The 13127-nt window shown below is 40.2% G+C and overlaps 2 protein-coding genes across 2 annotated transcripts in view; one reads left to right on the top strand and one right to left on the bottom strand.

Annotated features, from left to right (window-relative positions):
• The first annotated feature begins 3380 nt into the window (after positions 1 to 3380).
• LOC122427251 (10 kDa heat shock protein, mitochondrial) lies at positions 3381 to 3917 on the top strand. Its single transcript, XM_043446566.1, has one exon. The coding sequence runs from the start codon at positions 3478 to 3480 to the stop codon at positions 3784 to 3786; it is 309 nt and encodes a 102-aa protein (XP_043302501.1). The 5' UTR covers positions 3381 to 3477; the 3' UTR covers positions 3787 to 3917.
• A 1928-nt stretch (positions 3918 to 5845) lies between these two features.
• Positions 5846 to 13127, bottom strand: part of LOC122427454 (olfactory receptor 6C4) — a 9570-nt gene continuing 2288 nt past the window's right edge. The window contains exon 2 of the mRNA XM_043446958.1: positions 5846 to 5863. Coding sequence (XP_043302893.1) covers positions 5846 to 5863 — 18 coding nt within the window. The remainder of the gene's footprint in view (positions 5864 to 13127) is intronic.

The raw sequence follows: 13127 nt of genomic DNA on the forward strand, positions 1-13127 counted from the left end.
GAAGATATTTATTGCACATTTAAGAGTTTACTAAATATTACTGAGCCAAGAGAAATTATAAGAAAGTGATATATCAATTTTGCTTTATGAGGAATATAATAAAGCAGTGAATAAATTAACTTTATTAATGTATTAACGTATTATAATGTAATGTAATGTATTAAAGTAATAAAAATTACATACAAGATGAGTGACAAGCAATTAACCAAGAATAGCATTCAAGCAAACAATACTAAAGGTTTCATTATAGTCCATAAGATAGAGAGAAAGGACACAATTGCAATCTCGATTCAAGCAATGTAGTGGACAGAGATGAGAAAGTTCTTCAGCTTGGAAGACTGCATGGTTGATAAAGCCATAAATCAAATGAAGGATTCAAGAGAAAAACATTTGTCAGCTTAATACTCACAAGTTATATTTAATCAGGTTTGTCTTGAAACACAGATGAAAAAATAAATGTATGAGAAGCATTTGTTCCTCAGTGTGCAATGGACTCAGCTTTAGGACGTGTGAAACGTAAGATTACTTTAAAGGTACATTTGAGCAAGCTATCCAAGCAACACGTGAGGTTTGGACATAAATGTCCGGCTTTTATCTCAGAGTGACTGAAGAGCACAGACTTAGGAAACAGTCTGAAAGATAGTTTCTAATCAAGGATATTCTGAAATAAAGTCTGCCAATAGTAGCCATCAGAGAGATGAAAGAGGAGGAGGAGGAAGGAGACAGTGGGAAGAGAAGAAGGGAAGGAGAAAGGAAAGAGGGGAGAAAGGAAATAAAGAGATATTATAGAAAAGGAAGTAAAACGTCCCCCTGGAAGTCAGAAATTATAGGGTTAAAAATTGTCAGAACTGGAAGCAAAGCAGTCGAATTGGCAATGTTAAAAATGTTCACTATACTTTCAGTTTTATAAGTGAAGTTCAAAATTATTTCACTCTAGTAATGCCAGACAACTAGAGGTCATGTGGAGAAGGAAAAGACTGTCATACCTAATTTTAAAAGAAATTAAAGTTTTAGACACTGAAGGAAATAATGAGAACAAGAAAAATCTTGAATCTACTTGCCTGGCAAGTAGAAGCATTTCATTGTGCCTCTTTTCATAATAGCAATCCACCATCTGTGCTGTTTGATATTTTCCCTAGAATTAGTGTCTTATGATTTCTTCTGAAAAGCTGCCTCAATTGTGTTTTTTAAATTTATTTTTAATTGGAGGATAATTGATTTTTTGCCATACAACAACATTAACCAGCCGTAAGTATACATATGTCCCCTTCCTCCTGAATCTTCCTCCCACCCAACCCATCCCACCCTTCTAGATTGTCACCTGGCACTGGGTACAGATCCCTATGTTATACATAAATCGTATTTTAAATGCACAGGTGAAAAAATAAACAAATAAAAATAAAATAAAATATGTGCACAAGTGGGAGACTTTGAACATTTTAAAGAAATTAACTCCATCACTCAGTCATGTCCAACTCTTTTGCAACCCCATGGACTGTAGTCTGTCCATGGAATTTCCAGGCAAGAATACTGGAGTGGGTTGCCATTTCCTTCTTCAATAAATACAAGTGATACCATGCAATTACATTATTTTCTTGAACAGCTTTTTTTATTGTCTAGCGACACCTAATTATTTGACACTATTTGCCGTACCTTATTTTCAAATGTTTGTCTGTTAAACTTTCTATCGAGTTCTCTTTCATCCTAAAGACCTCACTTCTAAGGCTTCCATCCTCCTAGTCGATCTGTACAAGTGGCCTTCTGTGTATGTTCAGCAGTTGTCCTATATTCACTGTTGGTTAATGGACTAAAATGTGAAATGAGATGTAATTTTTAAGAGTAAAATGGGTTATAATCACTCAACAAGAATTACAACAATGGGAGAACATTACAAAAAGATAATAAATCAAAAACCAAGACTCAAAATACATTTGTGTATCATAAAATTAAATAATAAGATGTTTCAACATGTAGGAACAATTCCTGAGACCCACAGATAAGGGTTATTCTCGATAAAGATTATCTCAGATGCTACAAATACAGCAGGTATTATTGTCTAGATAAATGCCTTAAGAGGAAGTGAGTTGTACCCACCAACAATTGAACCTTTACCTAGCACATATCATCAACTGGGAGACTAGGTAATGTGAAATTTTGGAAATCTTTTATAATCATTCCCATAAGCTTATAATGATTGGATTGTGGCAAACCAGTGAATGTCTGGTCCCCTCAAAGTAAGCAGACTCCAAGAGTGTACATATAAAATGTGTACATATCATTCCTGGAATGTTCTATGATTGCTACAAGAGTCCTCCGGTCATTTTGATCTACAGGAGAAAAAGTTTGCTTTGTGTAGTTGAACAATTTTTATAGGACAAGCTTGAGAGTTGGAGATGAAAATAAATAAACTGGTGTTCATAAAATTGGTCCCATATTTGCCCCCTCTTCATTGGTTAATCCTGTGTTTTGAATTTGTCGAGCTATTTCCTCAATGGTATTATGTTTACCTAGGAGAACAAGAATGTTGCAAGGATGGTGCATAATGTGATTTCCTATTATATCTTCCATGGTTGGCCTTAAGACTTCTTTGGATTCTGGTTTTAGAAGGTATTATAAAAATTTGGAAAGAGGTTTAAACAGATTGCTCTGAACCTCAATAGTCTCAGCTCTAATCATGGTGCCAATGTCAGTGGAATGTCTGATTAATAAGGAATCCAGGGCTTCATGGAGTTCATCCAATGTGTTTTACTTAGACATAAGGACAAACTATCTCAACTATCAAGGCAAAACAACCTTAGATTTCCTTCAGTCAAGAGAATGTATGTACCATTATAAATACATCCTGCTGTACAATGACAAATTACTCTTACAAAGTTAAACAATCTACATCCATATTTTAAAATATATAGTTATCTAAGGTAGAACCAAATAAAAAAAAAAAAAAACAAAGACATGCTTTTGGAGCCCAGATTTAGAAATCCAGGACAATGACAATTTGCAAATTTGAATAGTAACCTTTATCTAAGTTTGTCTGCCTTACAGTACCTGATATGTGGTCTTCAAGGTTGTAAAAGTCATGCAGTATATGCCATGGCTAATGATTCAGCAACTGGATTATCTAATATAAAGAAATCAACAAGATCTATGCAGCAGGAGATTGAAGTACTGTTGAAAACAGAGTGTAATCACAGCCCACTCAACAGCAATACAGAACCAGCTGATCACACACACACACACCAAAAAAATGATCTGTTTTGCATCACAGGCTGGAAATTAAATAGTGTGGATGCTACAGGTTTGTTATTCTTTTCAAAATTGTTTAGACTATCTGAGTTTCTTTGCCTTTCTTTATATGTAAGTTTTAAAATCAGCTTATCTGAGCTTTTTCTCGCGTTCACGTGTCCGGAGGGTCCGACAGTAGGTCTCTCCTTTTGCCTGCGGCGTGAGTGCAGAGTGCGAACTGCGGCAGCCGGAGTCATGGCAGGACAGGCATTCAGAAAGTTTCTTCCCCTCTTTGACCGAGTATTAGTTGAAAGAAGTGCAGCCGAAACTGTAACCAAAGGAGGCATTATGCTTCCAGAAAAATCACAAGGAAAAGTATTGCAAGCAACGGTGGTAGCTGTTGGATCAGGCTCTAAAGGAAAGGGTGGAGAGATTCAGCCAGTTAGTGTGAAAGTTGGAGATAAAGTTCTTCTCCCAGAATATGGAGGCACCAAAGTAGTTCTAGACGACAAGGATTATTTCTTATTTAGAGATGGTGACATTCTTGGGAAATATGTTGACTGAAATAAGTCACTATTGAAATGGCATCACTTGAAGCTGCCCATTCCACTGAAGTTCTGAAATCTTTCATCATGTAAATAATTTCCATGTTCCTCTTTTATAATAAACTAAGGATATCCAAAAAAAAAAAAAAATCAGCTTATCTATATCTACAAAAAATCCTGCTAGAATTTTGACTGGATTGCTTTTTCTTGGTAAATATTTATTTACTAATTTATTTATTTGGCTGCACTGAGTCTGAGTTGTGGCATGCATGCTCTTCGGGCTCTTTAAGTTGCAGTGTGTGATATCTAGTCCCTGACAAGGAATCGAACCCAGGCCCACTGCACTGGGACCTTGGAGTCTTAGCCACTGGACAACCAGGGAAGCCCCGACTGGAGTGCTTTAAATCTAGAGATCACACCGAGAATTTATTTCTTAAAAGCATTAGAACGCCTTCCCACTAGAGTTGTTATAAAGGGCTGCCACTGCAGGAAGTTGTGGTTCCCCAAAGGCCAGGACCCTTTTCCCCAGGATCACAGCAGAGAGTGCACTGGTTTGAGGGAGCTGGATTTCAGACCCGCTGCAGGACAATGAAGACAGGAGCAGCATACCCCCAGGAGGTAGCAAATCAGCAAGGGTCCCCAGTACATGATCACCAGCATGTGAGTATTAGAACAAGGATCATTTTCGTCTCATCAGGTTTTAGAGAATTGAGAGCTGAATAGTGAACAGCAGTACGCAGATTTTGAGAGCTGGCAGCAGCAACAAGTCACCCAAGACACAGTGGACCACAGGATGGCAAGCATGCTGAAGCAGGGGCAGAATCTGAAGTCTCAAGGACTGTGGTCACCATCAGCTTAGACCCTGATGACCTAAATGGCTTCAAGATTTAGGCTAACAACATGGGGAAACATGCTCAACTTGTGCTGAATATCAGAGAGATAGTAAAAGCATAAGAAGAGCCTCACTGAGGTCTTGTGTTGTGGCTTCAATGGTAGCACGTCTGGAAGGAGGGGGGAATACTATTTCCAAGTGTCTACCATGATCCAAGAATAGTAACTAACAGCAGATGGAGTCAATTGCCTCATAAATCTATTTGCCACTGGCTAAGGGCTATCCCCCGGGAGATAATCTTCCATTATATAGGCAGGGGCACGTTTTCCCTCATAAGATGCATGGTTAGTCACTACATTATCTTATGTTCCCACTGGAAAAGGGAAGTCCCTTTAATTCTTCTCAGGCCTTGAAGGCAGAGGCCATACTGCAGACTGGTATTTCATGGGCCCACCAGGAAGAGATTAGTGGCATCAGATCTGAGACTGTACCAGTGTGTGTTTCAGAAATCCAAGCTAATTTATCAGCCTGTGCTTTGTAATGAGGCTCTGAAAATTGAATTTTAGTATTTGACCTTGATTTGCATTTTGAGTATCTGTGGTGCAATAAATTCCTGGAGTTCTTTACCCCAAAGGAGAGTGTGAAACAACTTAGATAAGGGATTGTTGTTGCTGCCATTAGCCAGACCATGTGACCATATGGTGGGCAACAGACCAAGAGTCTATAAAAATGTGAAGGGGCCAATTGTTGGCCATCACATCCTCCAATATTATAATGACTGTGCTGTGGTGCACTGGGATGACCCAGAGGGGACGGGATGGGGAGGGAGGTGGGAGGGGTTTCAGGATGGGGAACACATGTACACCCATTGCTGATTCATATCAATGTATGGCAAAAACCACTACTATATTGTAAAGTAATTAACCTCCAATTAAAATAAATAAATAAATAAAATGACTGTGCTGACCCCTGGGTCCCACGTTTGATTAGGGATGTCCCAGTGCAGAAGATTTTCAGTGGGCTTCATCCTGTGTGATGTTGGTGCTGAATTTATAAAGTATACAAATTATATTTCCTGACCACTCAGTTGATCCCAAGAGTCTCCCCAAATGACCAATGGATATTGGTGAGGGGTGACCTCTTCAGGCACCACTGCATCTAGCAAAGGATTGAGGACATGGAAATCATTTCCTCCTGAGAGTGGGATATGCCAGAAGGCCCAGGTTTGGCTCTCTAAGTAGCATTTTCATTTGAATAATGAGACCTCTGTGGCCATGCCAAGTTTGTGGGGTGGTGCCTCAAAGACCCAAGGCATAATGAACAACTGGATGCAGAGTCAAAGGTTCAGGATTCGTAAAAGCACTTATTCCAAGAAAGATCCACTACACAGTCAACAGTTGCCATCCTAATGTTGTGAAATGTGCAGCCAGAGAAGGCAGTTTTTTGCAGCAGAAACCCATGAACAATGACTGATTCAGGGACTCCAAAAGGAACAAGATAAGGTAGCCAAAGCCTCTACAGTGAAGAAGTTTGGGGGATTGGGACGGTTGAATGACACTGATAGAAGTGCCTGTTTTATTGCAACTTAAAGCTTTTTGGTTTAAGTTGGCAAGCCACTCAAAGCAAGCCAATTTACATTCAGCCACTATGAAAAAAAGTATAGAGTTTCCTCAAAAAACTAAAAATAAAACAATCATATGATCCATCAGTTCCACTTCTGGGTATTTATTTGAAGAAAATGAAAACACTAACTTGAAAAGATACCTGTCCCCCCACATTCATTGCAGCATTATTTACAATAGCCAAGATATGGAAACAACCTAAGTATTCTCTAACAGATGAATGAATTAAGAAAATATGATATATATATAACTATTTAGCCATAAAAAAGGAGAAAATCTTGTCATTTGCAACAACATAGATAGACCTTAAGGGCATTATGCTAAGTGGAATAGATCAGGCAGAGAAAGACAAATAATGCTTGATCTCACTTACATGTGTTCGCTGCAGCACTGTTTACAATAGCCAAGATATGGAACCAAACTAAATGTTCATTGACAGAAGAATGAATAAAGAGGATGTGGTGTATATAGACAGATAGATAGATAGATAGAAACAATGGAATGTTACTCAGCCATTAAAAAGAATGAAATTATGCCACTTGCAGCAATATGGATGGATCTAGAGATTATCATACTAATTGAAGTAAGGCAGAGAAAGACAAATATTATATGATACTCCTTACATATGGAATCTAAAAATAAAGTACAAATGAACATACTTTTAAAAACAGAAATGGGTCACAGATATAGAAAACAAACTTACGGTTACCAGGTGGGGCAAGGGGGAGACTGGGATTAATGTGTACCCACTGCTACCGTATATAATATAGATAACTATTAGAGACACCAAGAGGACATTTCATGCAAAAATGGGCTCAATAAAGGACAGAAATTGTATGGACCTAACAGAAGCAGAAGATATTAAGAAGAGGTGGCAAGAATACACAGAAGAATTGTACAAAAAAGATCTTCATGACCCAGATAATCACAATGGTGTGATCACTCACCTAGAGCCAGACATCCTGGAATGTGAAGTCAAGTGGGCCTTAGAAAGCATCACTACGAACAAAGCTAGTGGATGTGATGGAATTCCAGTTGAGCTATTTCAAATCCTGAAAGACGATGCTGCGAAAGTGCTGCACTCAATATGCTAGCAAATTTGGAAAACTCAGCAGTGGCCACAGGACTGGAAAAGGTCAGTGTTCATTCCAATCCCTAAGAAAGGCAATGCCAAGGAATGCTCAAACTACCACACAATTGTACTCATCTCACACACTAGTAAAGTAATACTCAAAATTCTCCAAGCCAGGCTTCAGCAATATGTGAACCAAGAACTTCCAGATGTTCAAGCTGGTTTTAGAAAAGGCAGAGGAACCAGAGATCAAACTGCCAACATCCGATGGATCATTGAAAAAGCAAGAGAGTTCCAGAAAAACATCTATTTCTGCTTTATTGACTATACCAAAGCCTTCGACTGTGTGGATCACAATAAACTGTGGAAAATTCTGAAAGAGATGGGCATAGCAGACCACCTGACCTTCCTCTTGAGAAACCTGTATGCAGGTCAGGAAGCAACAGTGAGAACTGGACATGGAACAACAGACTGGTTCCAAATAGGAAAAGGGGTACATCAAGGCTGTATATTGTCACCCTGCTTATTTAACTTATATGTAGAGTACATCATGAGAAACTGTGGGCTGGAAGAAGCACAAGCTGGAATCAAGATTGCCAGGAGAAGTGTCAATAACCTCAGATATGCAGATGACACCACCCTTACGGGAGAAAGTGAAGAGGAACTAAAAAGCCTCTGGATGAAAGTGAAAGAGGAGAGTGAAAAAGTTGGCTTAAAGCTTAACATTCAGAAAACTAAGATCATGGCATTTGGTCCCATCACCTCATGGGAAATAGGTGGGGAGACAGTGGAAACAGTGAGAGACTTTATTTTTTTGGGCTCCAAAATCACTGCAGATGGTGATTGCAGCCATGAAATTAAAAGACATGTACTCCTTGGAAGGAAAATTATGACCAACCTAGATAGCATATTAAAAAGCAGAGACATTGCTTTGCCAACAAAGGTCCGTCTAGTCAAGGCTATGGTCTTTCCAGTGATCATGTATGGATGTGAGGGTTGGACTGTGAAGAAAGCTGAGTGCCGAAAAATTGATGCTTTTGAACTGTGGTGTTGGAGAAGACTCTTGAGAGTCCCTTGGACTGCAAGGAGATCCAACCAGTCCATCCTGAAGGAGATCAGTCTTGGGTGTTCATTGGAAGGACTGATGCTGAAGCTGAAACTCCAATACTTTGGCCACCTCATGCGAAGAGTTGACTCATTGGAAAAGACCCTGATGCTGGGAGGGATTGGGGGCAGGAGGAGAAGGGGACGACAGAGGATGAGATGGCTGGATGGCATCACTGACTCGATGGACATGAGTTTGAGTAGACTCCAGGGGTTTTTGAGTAGACTCCAGGGAGGCCTGGCGTGCTGCGATTCATGGGGTCGCAAAGAGTGGACACAGCTGAGCGACTGAACTGAGGGCTTACTATATAGCACGGGGAACTCTGTTTAATGTCATGTTTCAGCCTGGATGGAAGGGGAGTTTGGGGGAGAATAGATACATGTGTATATCTATGTGTATATATACATATACATAGGAGAAGGCACTGGCAACCCACCCTAGTACTCTTGCCTGGAAAACCCCATGGCCGGAGGAGTCTCGTGGGCTGCAGTCCATGGGGTCGCGAAGAGTCAGGCACGACTGATCGACTTCACTTTCTGTTTTCACTTTCATGCACTGGAGAAGGAAATGGCAGCCCACTCCAGTGTTCTTGCCTGGAGAATCCCAGGGATGGGGGAGACTGGTAGCTGCCATCTATGGGGTCACACAGAGTCAGACACGACTGAAGCGACTTAGCGGTAGTAGCAGAAGCTTACATATACATATATGTGTGTATATGTATATGTGTGTGTGTGTGTGTATATGTGTAGCTAAGTCCCTTTGCCTTTGTCTACCTGAAATTATCACATTGTTAATTGGATACTCTAACACAAAACAAAGTGTTTAATAAAAAGTGAAATAGATGATTAGTAACGACTTACTGTATAGCCCAGGGAACTCTACTCAACACTCTGTAACGACCTGTATGGGAAAAGAATCTAAACAAGAGCAGGTGTGTGTTTATGTGTAACTGAGTCAGTTCACTGCACACCTGAAACTAACAGCACCGTAAGCCAACTGTTCTCTAATAAAGATTTTATAAATCAATAAAAAAAATTAAACTCATAGATACAGAGAACAGACCGGTGCCGAAGGTGGGGGATGGAGCTGGGAGACATGGGTAAAGAGAGTCAAAATATATGAACTTCCAGTTATAGAATAAATTAGTATGGAGATGTACTATATAGTATGGTAACTATAGTTACTAGTATTGTATTGTATATTTGAAAGTTGCTAGGAGAGTCAATCTTTAAAAGCTTTTATCACAAGAAAAAATTCTATAACTATGTACGATGACAGATATTAATTAGACTTAGTATGGTGATCATTTTGTAATAAATATAAATATCTACTCATTATCCTGTATTAATGCAATGTTGTATTCAGTTATGCTAATTGTAAAATTAATTAACTTTTTAAAGAAAAACAAAGTGAGTCCATTTGCAAGAAGCAGCATAATGGACTGAAATCAAATTCCTAAATGAGGAGCATGTTACCTCTGAGAACCAATTAAGCATGTAAATGCTGCTGCTGTTGCTAAGTCACTTCAGTCGTGTCCGACTCTGTGCGACCCCATAGACGGCAGCCCACCAGGCTCCGCCATCCCTGGGATTCTCCAGGCAGGAACACTGGAGTGGGTTGCCATTTCCTTCTCCAATGCATGAAAGTGAAAAGTGAAAGTGAAGTCGCTCAGTCATGTCCGACTCTTTGTGACCCCGTGGACTGCAGCCTACCAGGCTCCTCCGTCCATGGGATTTTCCAGGCAAGGGTACTGGAGTGGGGTGCCATTGCCTTCTCCGATGTAAATGCTAAGACTCCTTTAAAATAGCAAATGCTAATAAAACTGGAGAATTGGTTCCTTACTACATCAGGTATAAATCACTCCTGGGCAGAGGAGTATTGTTCAGAAATTTTAGTGCAACAGCGGGGCCTTGAATTTTATAGGATGCAGTGGACCAACTCTGATTAGAAAGTTCTATGAAAAGTTTTGTTTATCCCATTTGAAAGCATTGTTTGAATGTCCTTGCAGAATGATGTTATCAATACAATGTCATAGCTGTATTCCTGGAATAAGTTGGATGTGGTTAAGATCTTGCCTGCAGAATTATGTGCAATAGGCAAGGCAGTTGGAATATCTCACAGGGAGGCAAGTGAAAACGTACTATTCCTTCAGAAGGTGAAGGCAAATAGCTTCTGCGAGCCTGTAGAACTCTAGAATGTATACATAAAATAGAACATTAGTCAAATCTTCCATAGAAAAATATTTTGCAGGTGCTGATTGGATGGAGTATTAATTTCAGAAATAATAAGTATCAGATCTTAATGGGGGATACCATGGCATTAAAGTTGTTGTTGTTTAGTTGCTAATTCATGTCCAACTCTTTTGAGACCCCACGGACTATAGCCCGCCAGACTCCTCTGTCCCTTGGATTTCCCAGACAAGAATACTGGACTGGTTTGCCATTTCTTTCTCCAGGGGATCTTCCCAACCCAGGGATCGAACCCACATCTCCTACATTGGCAGGTGGGTTCTTTACCACTGAGCCACCAGAAGCCCCAAGGTTGTGATAATCCACTGTGAAGTTACATTCATTTATATCAGGTTTGAGTACTGGCCAGCTAGTTTATTAAAGGGAGAAATATGGGAATAATGACTCGGGCAGGCACACCAATCCCCTGGGTTCTCACTCCATCACTCTCAACATCACAAACCTTGTGACTGTGGCAGATTCTTTCATGGAAACCTTATGGTCTCTCAGGAACTTCTCTCCTCAGCCACATGTTTACAACTTGTTCTCCAAGCTGTCAACTGAGGTTTATTTGCACCTTTTGTACTTGGGTCCACAGGGCAATCTTTAACTTCTTTAAGAAATTGATCCCCGTGTGCCTGCTCTAAAAAGAGCAAATAAAATCCATGTCACTCTAATGAGCATAGAAACTGCAAAGAAGCCCACCAATATCCTGCCTTCTAAGGACTCTGCAATAATCTTTCTTAGAACAGAAACATTAAGGTTGTTTTCAGGTTATTAAAGTCCCCTTTTCCAATTCTATTATTGCCAGGAGAAGGGGGCAATTATTTGCTGTTTTTTTTTTTTTTATTATATGTGTGAAGGACTCTGTCTCAGAAACTGTGATTTGATTCTGACTCAGATTCAAAAAATGGAAGTAATACACTTCCTTCCCAGTTAAGCTCTAAAAATTTGGGTACTTCCATTGAGAGAAGAATTGAATGTGGATGGGAAGCCAATTTTTAAAAATGCTAAATTTTATACAACTCAGAGATTCACATGGCACATCTCACCTTTGATTCATCTCTTGGGGACAACAAGGTAAACAGCCCACTACAGTCAATCAGATCATTGAGGGTGTGAATACTGTATGTGTTAAAGTAAACCATCCATTTAATCCATATGGATGGATTAAATTCTTCAACTGTGAAAATCTGGATGAAAAGGAAGCATTCACCAAAGACTACAGGTTAGTACAGACAAGGAAGGCAGGGTTGTAGCAGGATACAGGTCAATACCTACAAAAGCTATATGGAATAATGGGGAGGTTGACAAAAATGATTGTGAGGGCCTAATTCTTGCAGCCATGAAATTAAAAGACGTTTACTCCTTGGAAGAAAAGTTATGACCAACCTAGATAGCATATTAAAAAGCAGAGACATTGCTTTGCCAACAAAGGTCCGTCTAGTCAAAGCTATGGTTTTTCCAGTGATCATGTATGGATGTGAGAGTTGGACTGTGAAGAAAGCTGAGTGCCGAAAAATTGATGCTTTTGAACTGTGGTGTTGGAGAAGACTCTTGAGAGTCCCTTGGACTGCAAGGAGTTCCAACCAGTCCATCCTGAAGGAGATCAGTCTTGGGTGTTCATTGGAAGGACTGATGCTGAAGCTGAAACTCCAATACTTTGGCCACCTCATGCGAAGAGTTGACTCATTGGAAAAGACCCTGATGCTGGGAGGGATTGGGGGCAGGAGGAGAAGGGGACGACAGAGGATGAGATGGCTGGATAGCATCACCGACTCGATGGACATGAGTTTGGGTAAACTCCAGGAGTTTGTGGTGGACAGGGAGGCTTGGTGTGCTGCGATTCATGGGGTCAAAAAGTGTCGGACACGACTGAGCGACTGAACTGAATTTTTCTTACTCTTACATATGTGAATTAGAGTGGCCTTTTACATTGTTTTTGCTTCTTAATCAGAAAAATCTAAAGAGGCACACAGGATACCACCAGTAAAATTTCCTTCCTTGGGAATTACCAATTCTTGTAGAAGGACTCATTGTCAGAAACATGAATGTTCCTCTTCCTGGGTTTGGTATGCCAAGAAAATTTGAAGCATGATAAATTTATCATCCTTAGTTTGCCACTGAGGACTCTTTGAGGCTTTGAGCAAAATCTACTCTGAGATGCTGTCTGTGGATCTCTCAAGATTTCTATTCTCAGAAATATAGTCCAAATCAGTGGGTTCAGTTCAGTTCAGTTGCTCAGTCGTGTCCAACTGTTTGCAACCCCATGAATCGCAGCACGCCAGGCCTTCCTGTCCATTACCAACTCCCAGAGTTTACTCAAACTCATGTCCATCGAGTCGGTGATGCCATCCAGCCATCTCATCCTCTGTCGTCCCCTTCTCCTCCTGCCCCCAATCCCTCCCAGCATCAGGGTCTTTTCCAATGAGTCAACTCTTCGCATGAGGTGGCCAAAGTATTGGAGTTTCAGCTTCAGCATCAGTCCTTCCAATGAACAC

This window comes from Cervus canadensis, chromosome 25 (genome assembly GCF_019320065.1).
Source record: "Cervus canadensis isolate Bull #8, Minnesota chromosome 25, ASM1932006v1, whole genome shotgun sequence".
NCBI lineage: Eukaryota > Metazoa > Chordata > Mammalia > Artiodactyla > Cervidae > Cervus > Cervus canadensis.